Source organism: Pelophylax lessonae, assembly GCF_965119305.1.
Source record: "Pelophylax lessonae genome assembly, chromosome: 9".
Taxonomy (NCBI): Eukaryota; Metazoa; Chordata; class Amphibia; order Anura; family Ranidae; genus Pelophylax; species Pelophylax lessonae.
In genome coordinates, this window is record NC_138776.1 from 265606171 (window position 1) to 265629166 (window position 22996).

General features: G+C 48.5%; 2 protein-coding genes across 2 annotated transcripts in view; both read left to right on the forward strand.

Annotated features, from left to right (window-relative positions):
* Positions 1 to 3306, forward strand: part of LOC309564445 (uncharacterized protein) — a 382799-nt gene extending 379493 nt beyond the window's left edge. The window contains 1 exon segment of the mRNA XM_082269075.1: positions 2681 to 3306. Coding sequence (XP_082125201.1) covers positions 2681 to 3129 — 449 coding nt within the window. The 3' untranslated portion in view covers positions 3130 to 3306.
* Positions 3307 to 14271: 10965 nt separating this feature from the next.
* LOC309563939 (uncharacterized protein) overlaps positions 14272 to 22996 on the forward strand; it is a gene marked incomplete at its 5' end in the record, with an annotated part of 30889 nt that continues 22164 nt past the window's right edge. Inside the window, 2 exons of the mRNA XM_082268570.1 lie at positions 14272 to 14295; positions 15749 to 16927. Coding sequence (XP_082124696.1) covers positions 14272 to 14295; positions 15749 to 16927 — 1203 coding nt within the window. The remainder of the gene's footprint in view (positions 14296 to 15748; positions 16928 to 22996) is intronic.

The window sequence follows — 22996 nt, forward strand, 5'->3', positions numbered from 1 at the left end:
ATAGTCAGGCAGCTTGTGTAAACAAGCTGCCTGTCATTCTCCTCTCTGTATGAGAGCTGATCACATGGATCTACTATGTAGATCCATTGATCACTCCTCATACAGTTGAAGCCACAGCCAATCACAGTTAGAATCACGCCCCTAGGGACACACACAGCCCCTCCCTCTCAAATAAAGTTAACCCCTTCACTACCAGTGCATTTTTACAGTAACAGTGCATATGTATAGCACTGATTACTGTAGAAATGTCACTGGTAACCCCAAAAGTGTCAAAAATGTCAGTCAAGGGTCCGATCTGTCCGCCGCAATGTCGCAGTACCGCAAAAAAAATCGCAGATCGCCGCCATTACGCGTTAAAAAAAAAAACAACAAAAATGACAAAAATCTTTCCCTTTGTTAGTAAACGCAATAACTTTTGCGCAAACCAATCAAAATACGCTTTTTGCGATTTTTTTTACCAAACATAGGTAGCATAAAACAAATTGGCCGAAAATATTAAAAAATTTTGATTTTTACATTTTTTTTTGGGGGAATTTCATATAAAAAAAAGGGAAAAATATTGCTATTTTTGCAAAATTTACGCTCTTTTTTTGTTTATAGCGCGTGATCAAAAAATCGCACAGGTGATCAAATACCACCAAAAGAAAGCTCTGTTTGTGGGAAAAAAAGGACGCCAAATTCGTTTCGGTACAGCGTCGCACGACCGCGCAATTGTCCGTTAAAGTCACGCAGTGCCGAATCGCAAAATGCCCTCTGGTCGTTTAGCAGCCAAATCCTCCGGGGCTTAAGTGGTTAAGTGCCACTGGTTGGTCACTAATGCATCAGTGACCAGCAGTGACAATACATTAACCCCCTCATGCTGCATAATACAAATACCAATGGTAAGCTCGCCTGAGCCCCCCCCCCCCCCCCCCCGCCTCAGCGTCCCTCTCCTACTCACTCAGCTCCTCCGGAGTCCATTATTCAAAAGATGCGCCTTTGGCCGGCCGCCCGCCTCCCGGTGACGTCACTACTACTACGATCTGTCCATGAATGAAGTGACACACCGGGCGGGAGGGCGGGCGAGCGGCCGCTAATAGACATAACTATGTGAGCCTTCACTTCACTGTCAGCGGCACAATGTACATGAATGAACTGACACTCCGGGCGGGAGGGCGGGGGGAGCGGCCGCTAATAACTATAACTATGTGAGCCTTCACTTCCCTGCCAGAGGAGATACATGCCTGACAGGGAAGTGAAGCTCTCACATAGTTATAGTTATTAGCGGCCGCTCCGCCAGCCCTCCCGCCCGCTGTGTCACTTCAGTTCATTCATGTACATCGTCCGCTGACAGGGAATTGAAGTGAAGTGAAGGCTCACATAGTTATATCTATTAGCGGCCGCTCGCCCGCCCTCCCGCCCGGTCTGTTAGTTCATTAATGCACAGATCGTTAATGTCGGCATTTTTAACCCATTTTCGGCCGAAATGGGATAGGCCCATTTTCGGCCGAAAATTTCGGTGGCCGAAATTTCGGTGCATCCCTAGTGGGGACACTCGTCCTATAATCCCCTCATCACTGTCACTCCTATAAAAGACAGTTCTCGTTGTTTCCTCACTCTCTGACTAAGGTCGATGAATAAAGAAATGACCTGGTAGGAGATCAGAGGACCCATTTACTAGTTACCTTGAGGGGGGGAATTGTAAGATCCCCAGATATAAAGCTGCCTGATGTGGGCGGGTCCTGGTTTAGGGGAACCAATCTGCTGATGTCTAGTAATAATCTTTGTATTTCTATTTTAGTAGATGGACGGGAGATGAGGAAAACCTCAGAGGATTGTCTCACTTTGTCTCCAGACTGTAAAGTAGAAGATGAGGACATCACACAGTATAGTCCAGGAGAAAACCCGGCTACCTCAAATGTCCATCCGGGACCACACATTGTAGATGAACCATTGTATTCCTCTTACCCTGAGGAACCTCAGACTGTAAGGGACAGTGCCGGACCATTGTATTCCTCTTATCCTGAGGAGCCTCAGACAGTGAGGGACGGTGCCGGACCATCGTATTCCTCTTATCCTGAGGAACCTCAGACTGTGAGGGACAGTGCCAGACCATCGTATTCCTCTTATCCTGAGGAACCTCAGACTGTGAGGGACGGTTCCGGACCATCGTATTCCTCTTATCGTGAGGAACCTCAGACTGTGAGGGACGGTGCCAGACCATCGTATTCCTCTTATCCTGAGGAACCTCAGACTGTGAGCGACAGTGTCGTCCTTCCAACAGATAAGAAGTTTTCCTGTACTGAGTGCGGGAAGTGTTTCCATTTGAAATCTGATTATAATGTGCATAAAAGATCTCACACAAGTGAGAAGCCACATTCCTGTCCTGAGTGCGGGAAATGTTTTTCACGGAAGTTCACTCTTTACACACATCAGAGGACTCACACAGGGGAAAAGCCGTATTCCTGTTCTGAGTGCGGGAAATGTTTTTCAGACAAGTCCTCTTATTACAGTCATCAGAGATTGCACACGGGCGAGAAGCCATATTCCTGTTCCGAGTGCGGAAAATGCTTTGTAGTAAAATCAAACCTTTGCAAACATCAAAGGTCTCACACAGGGGAAAAACCGTATTCCTGTCCTGAGTGTGGGAAATGTTTTTCAGAAAAGTCCAGTCTTTACATGCATCAGACATTGCACACAGGTGAGAAGCCGTATTCCTGTCCTGAGTGCGGGAAATGTTTTGCACGGAAGTCCCATCTTAACATGCATCAGAGATCTCACACGGGGGAAAAGCCGTATCCCTGTCCTGATTGCGGGAAATGTTTTTCAGATAAGTCCGCTATTTCCAGACATCAGAGATCGCACACTGGTGAGAAGCCATATTCCTGTCCTGAGTGCGGGAAATGTTTTGCACACAATTTCCATCTTTACACACATCAGAGATCGCACACTGGTGAGAAGCCGTATTCCTGTGCTGAGTGCGGGAAATGTTTTGCACGGAAGTCTCATCTTAACATACATATGAGATCTCACACAGGGGATAAGCCGTATTCCTGTCCTGAGTGCGGGAAATGTTTTTCAGAGAAGTCCGCTCTTTCCAGACATCAGAGATCGCACACTGGTGAGAAGCCGTATTCCTGTCCTGAGTAAGGGAAATGTTCCTCACTGAAGTCCTGTCTTCCTGTACATCAGGGGTCCCACACAACCCTTGAGGTGTATTAGTGCCTTGAGTGCGGGAAATGTCTTCTATATGAATGTTGGTGGACATGTGGGGAAGAAGCACACCCTGATATACACCTCAGATATACTCCATGGCTGATCTTCATCATGTAATAAACACTTCATAAGGAGATCAGAGTTCACCAAAGACATGGATGAAGTGCTGTCCCGTGTTGGCCATTGATAGCAGGAGAAAAATAAAAATGGAGTCCTTACCTTTCGTTGGTAAATTTTGTGATGTAAGCTTTTTTTTTTTTTCTATTGGTTGAACTAATTTTTGTATTACCAATACATAGGGAATTTGGAAATTCATAGGGAATGCATAGGGAAATTGGTGATTGTGGGCTATAGGTATCATACCCAAATTTATGTAACTACACATTTGTATTTTATAAAAAATAATTTTTTAATTATATTGTTTAAAAAGACATTCGATCAAATACATTAACACTGGGACATTAATTTCCAGCATCAGGCTAATGCGACAGACTCCTAGCTAGGGGTTACACTAGAACACTTTTAAGAAAAGCCTTTAACCACTTGCCGAGTGCCGACCGCTCACATTGACACTTCTGCGGCAAAGTGGTTCGTTATCGTCCAGCGACGTAGACCTACCTCGCTGGACTCCTCCCCTTGTGGGCGGAGCTTTCTTTTGGTGGTATTTGATCACCTGTGCGATTTTTACTTTTTGCGCTATAAACAAAAAAAGAGCGACAATTTTGCAAAAATAACAATATTTTTCACATTTTCTTATATGAAATCCCCCCCCCCCCCCCAAAAATGTAAAAATCTAAATTTTTTAACATTTTCGGCCAATTTGTTTTATGCTACATATGTTTGGTAAAAAAAAAATCGCAAAAAGCGTATTTTGATTGGTTTGCGCAAAAGTTATTGCGTTTACTGACTAAGGGAAAGATTTTTGTTATTTTTATTGTTTTTTTTTTTAACGAGTAATGGCGGCGATCTGCGTTTTTTTTTTTTGCGGGACTGCGACATTGTGCCGGACAGATCGGACCCTTGACTGACATTTTTGACACTTTTGGGGTTACCAGTGACATTTCTACAGTAATCAGTGCTATATATATGCACTGTTACTGTAAAATTACACTGGCAGTGAAGGGGTTAACTTTTTTTGAGAGGGAGGGGTTATGTGTGTCCCTAGGGGCGTGACTCTAACTGTGATTGGCTGTGGCTTGAGGTGTAGGAACAGTGATCAACGGTCCTACATAGTAGGTAGAGGGAGCTCTGTGTACTGGGTGGAGCTCTATGTACTGGGGGAGAGGAAGAAGGGGAAAGCTTTGTACTTGGGGAATGGGGCGCTCTGTGTACTGTGGGGGAGTGATGACTCTTTGTACTGGGAGGAGAGGAAGAGGGGTGTGCTGTATTTGGGGGGGGGGGGCTCTGAATACTTGGGAGGGTCCTGTGTACTGGTGGAGAGGAAGGAGGAGGGAGCACTATACTGAGAAGGCTCTGCATACTGGGGCGGGGTGCTCTGTGTACTGGGAGGAGCTCTTTGTACTGGAGGGTGGGAAGTGGGGGAGCACTGTGTAGTGGGGGGAGAAAAAGGAGGGGTGCTTGATACTTAGAGGGGGGATGCTCTGTGTACTGGGAGGAGCTCTTTTAACTGGAGAGTGAGAAGAAGGGGAGCTCTTTGAGGGGAGAGCACTGTACTTAGGGGATGAGGAGCTCTGTGTACTAGGAGGGAGGAGGGGTAGCTCTGTGTCCTGGATGAGTGTCGGTAGAGGGAGCTCTGTGTACTGGGTGAAGCTCTATGTATTGGGGATAGGAGGAGGGTGAGCTCTGTGTACTGGAGAAAAGGAAGAAAGGGGAAGCTTTGTGCTCGGGGGATGGGGAGCTCTGTGTACTGTAGGGGAATGAAGGTGGGGGTGCTGTATTTGGAGGTGGGAGCTCTGCATACTGGGGGTGGGAAGTGGGGGGGCACTGTGTACCGGGGGGAGAAGTATGAGGGAGCTCCAAACTTAGAGGGGCTCTGTTTACTGGGGGATGCTCTGTGTACTGGAGGATGGGAAGTGGGGGGCACTGTGTACGGGGGGGGGGAGAAGGAGGAGCTCTATACTTTAAAGGGCTCTGCATGCTGGGGGGGGGGGATGCTCTGTGTACTGGAAGGAGCTCTTTGTACTGAAGGGTTGCAAGAGGGGGAGCTCTGTGAGGGGAGAGCACTGTATTTGGGGGTGAGGAGCTCTATGTACTGGGAAGGGTGGTGGGAGGAAGGGTAGCTCTGTGTACTGGGAAGGGTGGTGGGAGGAAGGGGGGTAGCTCTGTGTCCCAGAGAAGAGTAGATAGAGGGAGCTCTGTGTACTGTGTGGAGGTCTATGTATTGGGGGTGGGAGGAGGGGGAGCTCTGTGTACTGGGGCAAAGGAAAAAGAGGGAAGCTTAGTACTGTGTGGGGGGGGGGGGTGGGGAGCTCTGTGTACTGTGGGGGAGTGAAGGTTCTGTTTCCTGGGGGAGAGGAAGGAGGGGGTGATGTATTTGGGGTGGGGGAGCTCTGCATACTGGGGGGGGAGGGGGGTGGAACGTCGACTGTGTACCAGGGGAGGAGGTAGCTCTGAACTTGGGGGGAACATTGTGTACTGTGAGGAAAGGGAGGGGAGCACTTTCTTGGAGGGGTGGGAGTAAGGGGAGCTTTATACTAAAGAGGGATGATCTTTGTAGTGAGGGGGGGTCAGGGTTTCGTTGAAGAGCTCTCTATTGGGGGTGGGGGAAGAGCTCCATTTTGCTGAAATTTCATTGCAGCAACTCAGAATGGTCCTCGGAGGATCGTATGGCCCCCACATGCTTGTATGCATGTCTGTCAACGTCGGGGCATGCTCCTAATGAGACGACAGATGGTGTCCTGGTGTATTTCCTCCTAGATCTGGACCAGGGCATCACTGAGCTCCTGAACAGACTGAGGTGCAACCTGGCGGCGTTGGATGGACCGAAACATAATGTCCCAGAGGTGTTCTTTTGGATTTAGATCAAGCGAGCGTGGGGGTCATTCATTGGTATCAATTCCTTCATCCTCCAGGAACTGGCTGCATACTCTCATCACATGAGCCCGGGCATTGTCGTGCACAGAAGGAACTCAGGACCCATTGCACCAGCGTAGGGTCTGACAAATGGCAATCCACAGTGCTGGGCAGTGAACACAGGGCCCACTAAAGGACGGGCCCTCAGGCCACCTCATGAAGTCTGTTTCTGATTGTTTGGTCAGAGACATTCACACCAGTGTCCTGCTGGAGGTCATTTTGTAGGGCTCTGGCAGTGCTCATCCTGTTCCTCCTTTCACAAAGGAGCAGATACCGGTCCTGCTGATGGGTTAAGGACCTTCTATGGCCCCATCCAGCTCTCCTAGAGTAACTGCCTGTCTCCTGGAATCTCCTCCATGCTCCTGAGACTGTGCTGGGAGACACAGCAAACCTTCTGGCAATGGGACGTATTGATGTGCCCTCCTGGAGGAGTTGGACTGCCTGTGCAACCTCTATAGGGTCCAGGTATGGCCTCATGCTACCAGTAGTGACACTGACCCCAGCCAAATGCAAAACTAGGGACAAACACTCAGGAAAGATGAGTAGGGAAAAAAATGTCAGTGGCCTCCACCTGTAAAACCATACCTGTTTCGGAGGTTGTCCCGTTGTTGCCCATCTAGTGCACCAATTGTTAATTTAATTAACACCAAAGCAGCTGAAACTGATTAACAACCCCCTCTGCTACTTAACTGACCAGATCAATATCACAGGAGATTAATTGACTTGATGCTGTACTCTAATAAGGAAGTGTTCCGTGAATTCTTTGGAGCAGTGTAGTACATACAGGCACAGCACAAGGCCGTGATCAAATTACGAGACGTTTCTCGGAGGGCTGCAGTTCCTCTGAATCTCCACAAGGTATTGAGCTAATGTCTACCAGACAGGAAGTGATGTCAGGTACAGATAGGAAGTTCCAGGTCAGAGGTGAGTCGGGAGGAAGTAGAGGGGAGACATTGCTGGAAGTGGCAGTAGAGGAGGTAATAAGATCTTATTTTCTATTTAAACCCAGTAACCCCCCCACCGTCATGTCCGTCATCTTCCTCCATAGTCACTGTGACGTCTTTTATCTTCAGCAGATGATGATACACACATACATATATTGTGGAGACATTGATGAACCCCTTCAGGGTCAGAACATTTCCCCACTTACGGGGAGAACATTATCTTCATTTTGGAGATAAATTCTAGTAATATGTTCCTCTAATCAAACAGCACTGACTATAAATAGAGAAGACAATGACCATACGTGGCCTACAAAGGGCCAATATTACACTACACAGGCAGCCAATGGTCCAACACAATGATGGAGTTCGGGGGTTAGGAGCATAGAGCCTCTTACACTTGCCGGCCACTTTATTAGGTACACCTTGCTAGTACGGGGTTGGACCCCCTTTTGCCTTCATTCTTGGTGGCATCCATGATACGAATATTCCATTCCACCACATCCCAAAGGTGCTCTATTGGATGAGATGTGGTGAGTGTGGAGGACATTGGAGTGCAATGATCTCATTGTCTTGTTGAAGAAACCAGTGGTGAGATGATTGGAGCTTTGCGATATTATCCTGCTGGAAGGAGCCATTAGAAGATGGGGACACTGTAGTCATAAAGGGATGGACATGGGCAGCAACAATACTCAGGTAGGCCGTGGCATCTAAACCATATTCAGTTGGTACTAAAGGGTCCAAAGTGTGCCAAGACCCCCCCACCATTACACCACCAGCCTAAACCGTTACCTCCCCCCTCCTCCTCCACACCATTACACCACCACCACCAACCTGAACCGTTGATACAAGGCAGGATGGATCCATGCTTTTGTGTTTACACCAAATTCTGACCCTACCATCTGAATGTCACAGCTGAAATCGAGACTCATCAGACCAGGCAATGTTTTTCCAATCTTCTATTGCCCAATTTTGGTGAGCCTGTGCCAATTGTAGCCTCAGTTTCCTGTTCTTAGCTGACAGGAGTGGCACCCGATGTGGTCCATCTGCTTCAAGGTTCGAAGTGATGTGCATTCCGAGATGGTATCGAGTGGTTATTTGAGTTACTGTTGCCTTTCTATAATCCGGAACCAGTCTGCCCATTCTCCTCTGACCTCAACTAGGTATTTTCCACCACACAACTGCCGCTCACTGGATTTTTTTTCTCTTTTTCCCACCATTCCCTGTCTACCCGAGAGATGGTTGTGCGTGAAAGTCTCAGAAATACTCAGACCAGCCCGTCTGGCACCAACAAACATGCCACGTTCAAAGTCACCTAAATCCCCTTTCTTCCCCATTCTGATGCTCGGTTTGAACTTCAGCATGTTGTCTCCACATCTAGATGCCTAAATGCATCTAAAGGTGCTGTGATCAAGGCTCGTCGCTGAAACGTGTCAGTCACCTTTTCTTTTTACTCACTGAGGCGTGAAAATAAAGAATTGGAAGAATTACAGAGTTGCCGGCTGTCCTTTTGCATGATATTGTATCCCATGGTGTTTGGAGAGATCACCGCAGCCTGTGCAACTGATGGACGTTTCCATTCACCTGATGTTTCCTCTGTTCTGAACGCTGTGGTTTTTATTTGATGTCTAGATGCCTAAATTAATTGAGTTGCTGCCATGCGATTGACTGGTTAGCAATTTGTGTTACCAAGCAATTGAACAGGTGTACCCAATAAAGTGTCCGGTGAGTGTATATTGCTGGCCGGTAAACATTCCCCAACCTGCCATGAAGAATATGTCCCATTACTAGTGTTGGAGGGAGGAAAAATACGTGTGTGTTCCTGTGCATTTCTGCGTGTTCCGTTTTTGGCAGCCCATTCATTTTGATGGGGAAATTTTATATTTCCTTAGTATTATTGACTCACAATATCTAGGAATGAATTATAAGTCTGGTTGCCTTTTAGATGACCCAATGCTATAGAAATTTCATTGTAAACTGAGCAGGATGGGATAGCTCCTTAAAAGGTGATGCCACTCCCCAAACAGTTGCAATTGGTCAAATCCTACCAGAGCCTCCTGTATATACTACAGTTAAAATTTGGAATAATTAGTCTCGTCTCAGGACTGCTTAAATGCACGTCCCTAATTTTGATCATCTGTGCCAAGCCGCATTCGAAATGGGTGGGACTCCTTGGTCAAGTATCTATAGTTGAGTATTCTTGTTACATTTTCTAATATTATTACATTTGTTATATACACACAAGCAGCGCTAGTTAAAGTGAAGCACAATAGTATTAAAATGTTCATCAGAGTCCGGCATGCAAGAAGATAGGTCAAGAGGTTTTTGAGCAGGAACTTCCACCCAGGTGTTGGAAACTGCACAATAGTGAGATAGAGCCTCCACCACACACTGACAGGTATGGACCATCAATGGTCAAATACAGCAGTGGGTGATTTGAAGGATTCCCCAACCTTGCATCTCCTGGATGGTATATGAGAACATCCATAGTTACATAGTTAGTGAGGTTGAAAAAAGACATCAGTCCATCCAGTTCAACCTATGATGTGTGTGTGTGTTTGCTGTTAACCGTACATTGTATACCCCTGTATGTTGTACATTGTATACCCCTGTATGTTGTGGTCTTTAAGGTGCCCATCTAATAGTTTTTTGAAACTATCAATGCTCCCTGCTGATACCACTGCTTGCGGAAGAGAATTCCACATCCTTACCGCTCTGACAGTGAAGAACCCCCTGCGTATTTTAAGGTTAAACCGCATTTCCTCTAGTTTTAGTGAGTGGCCACGTGTCTTATTGTATTCCCTTTCTCTGAATAGGTTTTTCCATATGCTAGGGTTGCCAGTACAGTATTTGTACATTGATATCATATCCCCCTCAATCGTCTTTTCTCCAGAGAGAATAAGTTCAGTGCTTGTAGTCTTTCCTCATAGCTGATGTCCTCCATTCCCCTAATTATTTTTGTTGCCCTTCTCTGGACTTTCTCCAGTTGCAGCACATCCTTCTTGAGGACCGGTGCCCAGAACTGGACAGCATACTCCAGATGTGGCCGGACCAGAGTCTTGTAGAGTGAGAGAATAATCTCTTCATTTCTGGAGTGAATCCCCTTTTTTATACATCCCAGTATTCTGTTGGCTTTGCTTGCAGTGGCTTGGCATTGCATGCCACTGCCAAGCCTGTTGTCTACCAGTACCCCCAGGTCCTTTTCCATCCTAGACTCACCCAGAGGTTCCCCCCCTAGTGAGTAGCTTGCTTTCTGGTTTCTGGCACCCAAGTGCATTACTTTACATTTTTCAACATTAAACCTCATCTGCCATGTAGTTGCCCACCCCATTATTTTGTTCAGGTCTGCTTGTAAGGTTTCCACATCCTGCCCAGAAGATATTGGCATGCTTAGTTTAGTATCATCCGCAAATACAGAGATTTTACTCGATATCCCCTCCTCTAGATCATTTATGAATAAATTAAACAGGATTGGTACCAGGACAGATCCTTGGGGGACCCCACTTTCCACACCCACCCAGTCCGAGTACTCCCCATTAATCACCACCCTTTGCAACCTCCCCTGGAGCCAGTTCTCTATCCAGGTACTCACCTTATGGTCCATACCTAACTTCCTTAGTTTGAACAGTAAGCGTTTGTGGGGAACGGTGTCAAAGGCCTTTGCAAAGTCCAGATACACCACATCCACAGGCTTACCTTTATCTAAGTGGCAGCTCACTTCATCGTAGAAGGTTAATAGATTGGTTTGGCAAGAACGATTTTTCATGAATCCATGGTGATTACTACTAATAATACCGTTTTCATTACTAAAGTCTTGTATGTGGTCCCTTAACATCCCCTCAAAAATCTTGCAGACTACTGATGTTAGGCTGACCGGCCTATCCGTAACTCCAATCAGCCAACAGGTGAGAACCTTCAGTAGCCAGGTCCAACAATGGGTGAATTAGCAAATCAATCAGCCTTACACCTGCAGAAATAATATGTAAAACACCCGTTTTCCAACCGACCTGTCCTCCACTCTCCACTCTAAGCCCCTGGTGCGGTCCCCGGGAGCTGGACGCATTTTGGAACCGGAGGCTTAGAGTGGAGTGCGGAGGACAGGACTGTTGGAAAACAAATGTTTTACATAATAATCCGGAGGTGTAAGGCTGATTGATTTCCTAATTCACCCATCCTCTAGATGGAAAAATAAGTAAAACCAGTTCAGAAACAAAACAAACTCAACAGAGACGGGAATTTTGGAAGACCAAAATGGTCCAGGAACCTGGAATATGTAGCAACAAGCCTCCTATTACCTCATACCCCCTCCCCTTACATCCACATCCTAATATTGTGTAATCAAACACATCCAAATAGTTCTTTTTTTTTTTTACCAAAGTTATCTGTCAACATGGAGACCTGTATAGATCAAATAACGGCACCAATGAAGATGGAAGAGAACTGGAGTCATATGACTGAGAAAATACTAAACTTCACACTGGAGATCATCTACCTGCTGACCGGAGAGGTGAGGAGGATTCTGGGAGGTCACATGACATCACTCTTATCTCTATTAATAAAACACAGACCTGACTGGAGAGGTGAGGAGGTTTCTGGGAGGTCACATGACATCACTCTTACCTCTATTAATAAAACACAGACCTGACCGGTGTAACGTGAGAATTACCTACCCCGTGAGAAAAACCTACCCTCGTCACTTCCGCCCAGGAACAGCTGAGCAGCGCAGCACTGCGCATGCTCAGAGCTCCGGATACCTGATGGAAGAACTGAGAAGCTGACTAGTGCGCATGCGCACTAGTATGGAAATATGTCGGTGTACCGTGAACAAAACCTACCCGCGCGGCGGTTGCATAAAACAGCTGTGCAGCACTATGAGTCATCTCCGCTCCTGTCCCGGTCACTTCCCTGCTCTCGGCAAGAAAATATAAAAGCGGCTCTCGGCTCCGTGATGTATGTTTTCATACACCCGCCGCCGCTTTTATATTTACTTGCCGATAGCAGGGAAGTGACCGGGACAGGAGCGGAGATGAGTCATATTGCATCACAGTTATTTTAATGTAACCGCCGCATTAAATACAGTGCCGTGCACCGGAAGTGACGAGGGGTAGGTTTTTCTCACGGGTAGGTAATTCTCACGGAGAGGTGAGGAGGATTCTGGGAGGTCACATGACCTCACTCTTACCTCTATTAATAAAATACAGACCTGACCGGCGAGGTGAGGTGGGTTTTGGGAGGGTCTCGTAATATTACCCTTGTTCTTTCAGAGTTTTCCTCCTGTAAAGTCTGGTGACCAGGTAACCATCACAATCCCTCTATTTCACTCCCTAAAACCTGGGAAAAACAACATGCAGAAGATTATTGAAGTCACCAAAAAGATGATGGAGTTGCTGACCGGAGAGGTGAGCAGTGCTGGTAATTCTGATTTCAAGATGGAGAATCAGCCGCCCCTCACATCACCGGGTAAGAGGAGACTTTATTGTAAAGGAGAGAGCAGTACGGAGGCTCCACCTAGATCCCCCATCATCTGATAAACACATAGAAACAATGTATTCAGTCAGTGTGTGTGTTTCCTACAGATGGATCCAGTAATGGGAACCCACCAGAGAGAGGTCCCCGTCCTCTGTATTCCCGGGATTCCACACAGGAAGGTCACACCATCCCCCACCATCATCAGGTAGATGAGTAGCAATTATTGGTAGTTATGATATATATATATATATATATATATATAGTGGAACCTTGGTTTGCGAGTATAATTGGTTCCAGCCGCTTGCTTGTATTTCAAAACACTCGTATATCAAAGCAAGTTTTCCCATAGGAAAGCATTGAAACTCAGCTGATTCGTTCCACAAGCATTTATAGTAATATAAAGATATGCTGTTATTATATATAAAGTACATTACTGTACAGTATAAGGATGCCATCTCCTCTGTTAAACATTATGTGTCCCTGTGTCCGTGCTGTACATAACAGATGCAGATTATACTGTATTAGAGTGTGTCTGGCTGTTCACTGCAGCCCTCTGCTTCTCTCCTCCCCTCCTCCTCAGATGACGTCAGAAGGAGTGATCGGCCCCTCCCGCCGGGTAGAGCAGAGAGACGAGGTGAGAGAGAGGCAGAGAAACGAGGAGACATATACAGTAAGTGCAGGGACACTCTGAAACAATATAAATCGGCATCTTTATATACAGTACAAGCACTGGGACACATAATGGTATGTAACAGAGGGCATTAACAGAGGGGATGGCATGCTTTTAGTGTATAAAACTGCTCGTATATCAAGACAGTGCTCGTATATCAAGACAGTTTTTTTAAAGAAATGTTGCTCGTCTTTCAAAACGCTCGTAAACAAAGGTACTCGTAAACCAAGGTTTCACTGTATATATATATATATACAGCACAAGCTTGTTTGTTACAATTAATATTTTTCTATATATTCAGGTTGGAAACCTCTGGGATTATAATATTATCATTAAAAAAGAATATAAAGAGGAGGAGGAGGAATATGGAGTATTGAAGGAGTTTTCAGAAGGACACAAGGATATGATGGAACCACCTAATACCAGGAACCCACCAGAGAGATGTCCTCATCCTCTGTATTCTCGGGAATCCAGACAGGAAGGTCACACCATCCCTCACCATCATCAGGTAGATGAGGAACAATCACTGATAGTATCATTAGGATCTGTACATTATCTGCATTGTTACCATTGATGTCATTTTTATTATATATTCAGAGTGGAAACCTGAGAGATTGGAAAGTTGAGGTTAAAGCAGAAGAAGAAGAGACGTATGTAAGGGATGATCAGCAGTCTATGGAGGAGGATGGAATAACGGGGACATTTATAGAGGAGGACACTCCTACAGAGATCAGCACAGGTGGGTCATTAACACTAAATACATTCCTTCACACATACTGCTCACTGATTGGTCCAGAGTAGGGAGGGGACTGGGTGATATCAGCCTGTAATACCCTGGTCCCTTTCCTGAGCTGTGTTCCCCGTCCTGTATTCCTGTATTTCTCGGATAATCTTCCTTTTCTGTGCTGCAGACACAAATTATGTATCTAGACTGGATGTATGGAGATTCTGGGGTTCAGCAAAATGTCGATTTTCACCATAGTCAATGTAGGCACCTGAGGCATGTGCCTGGGTCTTCTGAATCATGCCTAAGATCTCTGACAGAACCATTCTCCCAGGGTTCTTTGCTCTGTTGTCTGCTGGCTGTGGCGGGTGGAGGGATATGTCTGTATAGTCTCACACCCAAGTCACTGAGTGCAGTCTCGGGAGATGGGAGGCAGTGGTGTGGGACCTCTGCAACTGATTACTGAACACAAATATAATGAGTCCTGACCCCTGCACTATATACTCTATGTTGTACATTACATACTCCTGACCCCTGCACTATAAACACTATGTTGTACATTACATACTCCTGACCCCTGCACTATATACTCTATGTTGTACATTATATACTCCTGACCCTGCACTATATACTCTATGTTGTACATTACATACTCCTGACCCCTGCACTATATACTCTATATTGTACATTACATACTCCTGACCCCTGTACTATATACTCTATGTTGTACATTACATACTCCTGACTTCTGCTCTCTCCCCTCTACCCACTGCTATATATACACATAATATGGATTCTCTTTTGTTACACCCATGTTTTACCAGCTGGACATTTTACATCTGATGATCTGATTGGAGGACAGACTTTTACATGTTGATAATAATGTGATAACATCCTCCAACTTTGAAACCTTAAAGAGAAAGTAATAATGAGGGAGGAGTCAGTAACCCAATGATGGTGGTCTTCAGGATCAGTCCAGTCTTCATCTTGGTTGTTCTCCCCCCATCCTCACTCTCTGACCTCTGGTGGGGCTCAGCCCCGCTGTTATGCATGACTAAATCATGGAGAAAATAAGGAAGTGCGGGACTTCTTGTGTTGGGAAGATGGAAATGAGTGATAGAGGGGAAGGGGACACTCGTCCTATAATCCCCTCATCACTGTCACTCCTATAAAAGACAGTTCTCATTGTTTCCTCACTCTCTGACTAAGGTCCATGAATAAAGAAATGAACTGGTAGGAGATCAGAGGAACCATTTACTAGTTACCTTGAGGGGGGAATTGTAAGATCCTCAGAGACAAAGCTGCCTGATGTGGGCGGAGTCCTGGTTTAGGGGAACCAATCTGCTGCTGTCTAGTAATAATCTTTGTATTTCTATTTTAGTACATGGACGGGAGATGAGGAAAACCTCAGAGGATTGTCTCACTTTGTCTCCAGACTGTAAAGTAGAAGATGAGGACATCACACAGTATAGTCCAGGAGAAAACCCGGCTACCTCAAATGTCCATCCGGCACCACACAGTGTAGATGGACCATCGTATTCCTCTTATCCTGAGGAACCTCAGACTGTGAGGGACAGTGCCAGACCTTCGTATTCCTCTTATCCTGAGGAACCTCAGACTGTGAGGGACGGTGCTGGGCCATCGTATTCCTCTTATCCTGAGGAACCTCAGACTGTGAGGGACGGTGCCAGACCATCGTATTCCTCTTATCCTGAGGGACCTCAGACTGTGAGGGACGGTGCCAGACCATCGTATTCCTCTTATCCTGAGGAACCTCAGACTGTGAGGGACAGTGCCAGACCATCGTATTCCTCTTATCCTGAGGAACCTCAGACTGTGAGGGACAGTGCTGGACCATCATATTCCTCTTATCCTGAGGAACCTCAGACTGTGAGGGAAGGTGCGGGACCATCGTATTCCTATTATCTTGAGGAACCTCAGACTGTGAGCGACGGTGTCGTCCTTCCAACAGATAAGAAGTTTTCCTGTACTGAGTGCGGGAAGTGTTTCCATTTGAAATCTGATTATAATGTGCATAAAAGATCTCACACAAGTGAGAAGCCACATTCCTGTCCTGAGTGCGGGAAATGTTTTTCAGGCAAGTCCAATCTTTACAGGCATCTGAGATCCCACCTGGGGGATAAGCCATATTCCTGTCCTGAGTGTGGGAAATGTTTTTCACGGAAGCTCAATCTTTACATACATCAAAGGTCTCACACAGGGGAAAAGCCGTATTCCTGTTCTGAGTGCGGGAAATGTTTTTCAGACAAGTCCTCTTATTACAGTCATCAGAGATTGCACACGGGCGAGAAGCCGCATTCCTGTTCTGAGTGCGGAAAATGCTTTGTAGCAAAATCAAACCTTGTTAAACATCAAAGGTCTCACACAGGGGAAAAACCGTATTCCTGTCCTGAGTGTGGGAAATGTTTTTCAGGAAAGTCCGGTCTTTACATGCATCAGACATTGCACACAGGTGAGAAGCCGTATTCCTGTCCTGAGTGCGGAAAATGTTTTTCACAGAAGCCTACTCTTTACAGACATCAGAGGTCTCACACGGGGGAGAAGCCGTATTCCTGTCCTGAGTGTGGAAAATGTTTTTCAGTTAAGTCACATCTTAACAGACATCAGAGATCGCACAAAGGGGAGAAGCTGTATTCCTGTCCTGAGTGCGGGAAATGCTTTTCACAGAAGTCCCATCTTTATACGCATCAGAAACTACACATGGGTGAGAAGCCGTATTCCTGTGCTGAGTGTGGGAAATGTTTTTCACAGAAGTCCAACCTTTACACACATCAGAGATTGCATACGGGGGAGAAGCCGTATTCCTGTCTGGAGTGCGGGAAATGCTTTTCAGATAAGTCCTCTCATAATAGACATCAGAGATTGCACATGGGGGAGAAGCCGTAATTCTGTCCTGAGTGAGGGATTTGTTCCTCACTGAAGTCCTGTCTTCCTGTACATCAGGGGTCCCACACAACCCTCGATGTGTATTAGTGAGTGCGGGAAATGTATTCTATATGAATGTTGGTGGACATTTGTGGAAGAAGCACACCCTGATATACACCTCAGATATACTCCATGGCTGATCTTCATCATGTAAGAAACACTTCATAAGGAGATCAGAGATCACCAGAGACATGGATGAAGTGTTGTCCCGTGTTGGCCATTGATAGCAGGATAAAAATAAAAATGGAGTCCTTACCTTTCATTGGCTGAGTACATTCTGTGGTGGAAACTTTCACAAACAGTTAATAGTCGATTTTATAAAATATTGGTTGAACAAATGTGATGAATGTTGGTCATATTTTATTTTATACAGCGATTTCCTATGATCATTGGCTCCATCACAATGGCGTATTGCTCTATTTTTTCAAAATTAGGTATTTCAGAACAAAAACCTTGTGGTCAACACTTAAAGACGAGTCCCTAATGTGGAAAGTCGGTGTGGTGTGCCTGAACCGACGTAAGGGGGGTAGCCTGTAAATAAAGAGGGCACCCCAAAGGTAAGAGGTTGAGAAAAAGGGGGTGAAGGAGGGTGGGATGACGTTCAGCGCAGCAGCAGGCCGGCATAGCGGAGGGGCGGCGCTATATAGCCCGCTAGCTCCTCCCACAAATACCGGCCTGCGGCCGCACACTTGTGGTCAACACTTAAAGACGAGTCCCTAATGTGGAAAGTCGGTGTGGTGTGCCTGAACCGACGTAAGGGGGGTAGCCTGTAAATAAAGAGGGCAAAAAGAGGAAGCAAAACAACACACTTTATTCAATACAACTTAAGTCACAAGCCTATGAAATGCCAGTCTCAACTCCTTCTCTGGGTGAGGAATATAGACCTGGAAGGCGTCTGACTCCCACCGACCAAGCCTTTTAATGATATGGCCTGGCGTGTTATTCCCGGAGGCAGCCGAAGCCGCACCTATCCGGAAGGAGTGACCAGAGTGTGCTGCAGGGTCCCAACCCAGTCTGATACAAAGAGTCCGGATGTAGAAAATGAACTTGGACGTGGTGAGGGGAACGCCCAGTAACGTAAAAAGTGGAGCATGGCTGGGAGAGCGCCGGGACTGGGCCATGAACTCATCCAGCACTTTGACCGGACACCAAAGATTCCCTGATGGGTAAAGCGGGATGGTAACGGGGCAGCCCACCTGCCTGGTCTTGGTACACTGGAGCGTCAAAACATAATGATCCCCCCGCTTGACCAGATCTCGTTTGTGGAGACAAGAGCGCCCCTCTGCTGAGGAAGTAACCGTAAACTCCCCGGGCCTGAGAAAGCCGTAGAAGGCTAGGTACATGGCAGCTTTCACAACTGTATTAGTAAGTGGCTCAAAAGGGGCCGAGTCCAGCAAGTTGGAGAGAGCCCGGAATTTCTCCCCATCAATCGGCAGCCGCCTGACCGGGGTATGGCGATCCACCTTGCCAATACCCTTCAGGAGGCTCTTGAGGGGATATGCCCTGAGAAAAGGTAAGGAGTTTGGCTGGTGCGTTAGGACAAAGTGTTGGACACCCGCCAGATACAGTTTGACAGTACTGGCGGACAATTTGAGCTGGAGGTGGCAAAAGGCAGCAAAGGCGACCATCGTCTGCACCGAATGGTCGTCCAACCCGAATTCCCCCAAGAACCTTTGGAAGATCGACCAGGCCCGGTCGTAGGCCTTCCTGGTGTTGGCTGACAGAGCCATGCGGGCCAGCTCCCGTCCATGCGCCACGATCCGGGCTAGTCCAGTACCAGTTCCTCGAACTCTGGGGTCCGCGTGGGGCATCTGTCGGCCGTCGGGTGAAGGGCGAAAAACACCTGCAATTTGGACCGGGAAAGCGCATCAGCGGCTGAGTTAGAGTGGCCCGGGATATGTTCACAGTACAGAAAAAACTGGTGAGTGGCAGCAATCAAGGTCAGCCTGCGAACCAGCCTCATGATGGTCAGGGATGATGACCGGCCCCTATTGACAATGTCACAGGCCGCCATGTTGTCACTAAAACATTTGACTGCCATCCCTGACCAGCACCTACCCCAGGTGACAGCAGCCGCCACAATAGGGTATAACTCAAACAAAGCTGAGGTTTCCTGGAAAGCTGGTAAGGCAAGTGATTCAGCCGGCCAACTAGCCCTGAACCAGGAGTCCCCAAAGATGGCCGCGAACCCGGAATTGGCAGCCGCATCCGTCCAAAACACGGGGGACTGGGAGGAGATGGGCGGGATGAACATGGAGATGCCGTTCCAGCTTTCCAGGAACTCAACCCACATACCCAGGTCCGCCCTGGCAGGAGGATCCAGGTGGGAAATGGCGCCCTCCGGAAGACCTGGCAACAGCCGCAGCAACCGGGAGATGAAGGACCTGCCCTGGGGGATGATGCGCATGGCAAAGTTCAATGACCCGATCAAGGACTGCAACTCTTTCCTCGAAAACGACCCTAGTTCCAAAAACCTGCCAACTACCTCGCGAATGCGATTAAGTTTGTCCTGAGGGAGGCTAGACTGCATGGACACGGAATCCAGGGTAATCCCCAAGAAATCCAGCCTGGTGACAGGACCGACCGTCTTGCCCGGTGACAGAGGGACCCCCAAGGTGGAAAACAAGGCCATGGTGCTCCTCAAACTGACCGGCGTGCATTGACTTCGCTCGACCAATAGGAAATCGTCCAAGTAATGCAACACCGTGGGGCACCCGGATATGTTCAGCAGGAGCCAGCAGAGAGTCTCTGCGAATGTATCGAAAATCCTCGGGCTGCTTTTGGACCCAAAAGTCAACCTGATGGCAAAATAATATTTCTCCCTCCACTTAACACCGTGGACATGCCATAAGGAGGGGTGAATGGGCAGGAGCTTGAAGGCATTGGCGATATCCGTCTTGCTAAGCCAAGCGGCCCTACCTGCCCCTAGAATGGCCTGGATGGCGTTGTCCACGGTGGTATAGTGGAGAGAGAACTCGGCTGATGGAATAAGGGAATTAAGGCTAGGGTTGGTGGAAGAATGAGGAGCCGACATATCGATAATCAAACGTTTTTTATTTGTATATTTGCTCGTAGAGATCCCGATGGGGTTGGTACGCCAGGAGGAGAAGGGGGGGGCCGGGAAGGGGCCTAACATGAACCCCTCCTGCACTTCCTTCTCGAGCAAAAGGTCCACCGACTGCGGGTCCTCCCTGGCCGACAGCAAGTTGGGACATTCCAGTGTCCCAGAAGGAAGAGACACCAGCCCCGTGTGGAACCCTCCCGAGAACCCCTGAACCAGATACTCCACCAGGTGAGGAGAAGGATGAGCCTGCAGGTAGAATTCCAACACCTCAACCTTGACCCCGGCTAGTCATTGTTTAGGGTTGATCCTGGACGGGCACATGGATTTGGTGTGGGCCCTAAAACAAATGGAACAAACGTGGAGCAGCCTGCAGGCACTGAAGCTGCATGCCCCCCCGTTAAAATTGTTACAAACCTGGGCCTTACCTAGGAAAACGATAGGACGACCCAGCTTATCCCTAAGGCCACGCTGTTCTGACCTGCCAGCTCCCCCCCCCCCTGGAACCCCGGCCGGGGAGGATTCCGCTTCCACGGGACACAGGCTGGCAGAGTGTGTAGTGGAGGAGCATGTGGCACAGGAGGGAGGTGCCAAGCCTGCAAAGTGCCTGCAGAACAGCTCGGTGTCCAACAGACTCCAATCGACCCGTACGTTAAACTGAGCCAAGGCCGCTGCTGCCTTGGCCGAGACTGACTTGTGGAAGTCAAAGAAGGTGAACCCTCCGTACTTGTGCCCTAGATCCACGATTTTGTGCAGGTAAAGATCTAACTCCTCCCGCCGCTGTGGGTATACGGAACACAATACGTCCCTGTAGATACCGAAGGCCAGGACAAACTCTGGGATCGTGAGTTTCTTATTGAGCCTGGGGTCCCTGGCCTTCATAACAACGGACAAATCCCCGTAATTATAGATTTTATTCTCCACCATATCCTGGGAGGCGATAAGGAGAGCCACCAAGTTTACATCCTTCCCTTCCAAGATATCCTTGCGGAGAGCTGGGGGGACCATGTGGGCCGGGGTGATAATAGGAGAAACCGTAGAAGAGGGGAAAAGGGAAACTGGGGGCCTACCCTGATCACTGGCGGGAACTGGGGACAACACCGGCAAGGGAGGAGGAGGACCCCTCTGAGCTGGACTGGCGTCTTCCAGCTTAGTCAGCCTGTCTCCGATGGACTGCAAGGAAGACAGGATAGAGTCCAGGGTCCCCTGCATAGCTAACGTACAACCCTGAGAGCTTGTGCCCAATCCTGGATCTTCTGGATGTTCCGTCATCAGCCTAAAAAGTTCCGCTTTCCTTGCCGTGGCTGGGAACGGGATCCCCTTCTGGCGTAGCGCCGCCGAAATTCTCGGAACAGTCCAAGACCCATATGAACCCAGCGAGGGTGGAACCCGACGACCCCTGGGGGTACCAGATCTGGCGGGGGTGCAGGGCCTGGCTGGCGTGGAGGGGGATGAAGATCCTTCTTCCAGGACGGCTCCTTGAGGCCCGCTGTTGAAGAAAACAAAGAACAAAAAGCCCAAGTCCGATTAATACCGTGATGTGCTGGAAGAATCACTGGCTGGCTAGCTAAAGCCCAAAGGCGAAGAACTTAACTACCCCGTGACAGGTGAGGCCCTGCTAGATGCCAAGCGGCTGATGAGAGGCTCTACCTATGATTCTGGCCGAGGGGCATGAGCCACTGACGTGGTGGCGGGACCGTTGGCCTCTCGGTGACAGTACAGAATCAAAACGAGTGGCCGTGACAGGTGAGGCCCTAGCTATAAACCCATGAGAAGGGTGGAGCGAGGCGCTAGCTTTGATTTGGCCCGAGGGGCGGGGAATCTCCGACGAGATGGGGAGTTGGCCTCGCGGGACCGGCTATGAAGGGGGGGGGCTAGGGGCCAGCACCTGAACCCTGACAGCCAGTATGAACTCGCCCTGCGGGGGAGGGGGGGGGGGACAACACGAGACAAGAACAACACAGTTTGGAGTGCAACAACGACAGTGCCAACAAAGAGGACAACGACATGAAGTGCGGTATGCATAGTGGTGATGAAGCCGTGACGGTGCCCAGGCACCGATGCATCACCAGGTGGATCACAGAAGAGTGGAATGAGCCAGAAGAGCAACCGGCGGGGGCCTAACCACCGGGCGCGAGCCAGACCGAAGACTAAGTGAGTGGAGGAAAGGGAAGAAGTAGCCTAACGGTGACTATGGGTGACGCCAGCGGCGTCTGTGAAGACTAGATAACCGGAACCGTGTGGTACACAAAGGAACCTGGACCTGACATAGTACCTGATGCCGGCATTGAAGGACATGATGAGAACCTGCAGGAGAAAGGCAACGGTCAAGGGGGGGGGTCACCCATACCCCCCACCGGAACATGACATGGAACCAGGAACAACACAACCCTGCCATGCCAAGAGGCCCCCCCCAACCCCCGAGCACCAACCCCCCCCCCCACGCAAGGTACCTAAGTGACCAGGAGGGCACCGAAATGCAGGAGGACGTGGGCAGAGGTACCGAAGCTGGCAGGAGGCAGTGAGTGCACAGAACATAAACACTTAAAAAGGGGGTAGCCGTGGCTTCGACAGGGGGCAGGCAGCGTGTGCGTGAGCCAGACGGTGGAATAGCCGTGGCCTACATGGAGGCAGGCAGTGTGTGCAAGGAGCCTGTGTGGTTTAGCCGTGGCCTACAGGGAGGCAGGCAGTGTGTGCAAGAGAGTCTGCGTGGTTCAGCCGTGGCCTACGGGGAGGCAGGCAGTGAGTGCAAGAGAGCCTGTGAATAGCCGTGGCCTACAGGAGGCAGGCAGTGTGTGCAAGGGGGCCTGTGAATTAGCCGTGGCCTAGAGGAGGCAGGCAGTGTGTGCAGAAGACTTCCCCCCCCCCCCTCTTCCCCCCCCCATGCCCTACGGGTACCTGATCCCCTGCTGAACAGCGGGGAGAAGCAGCCACGCAGCGCTGGCAGCTGGACAAGC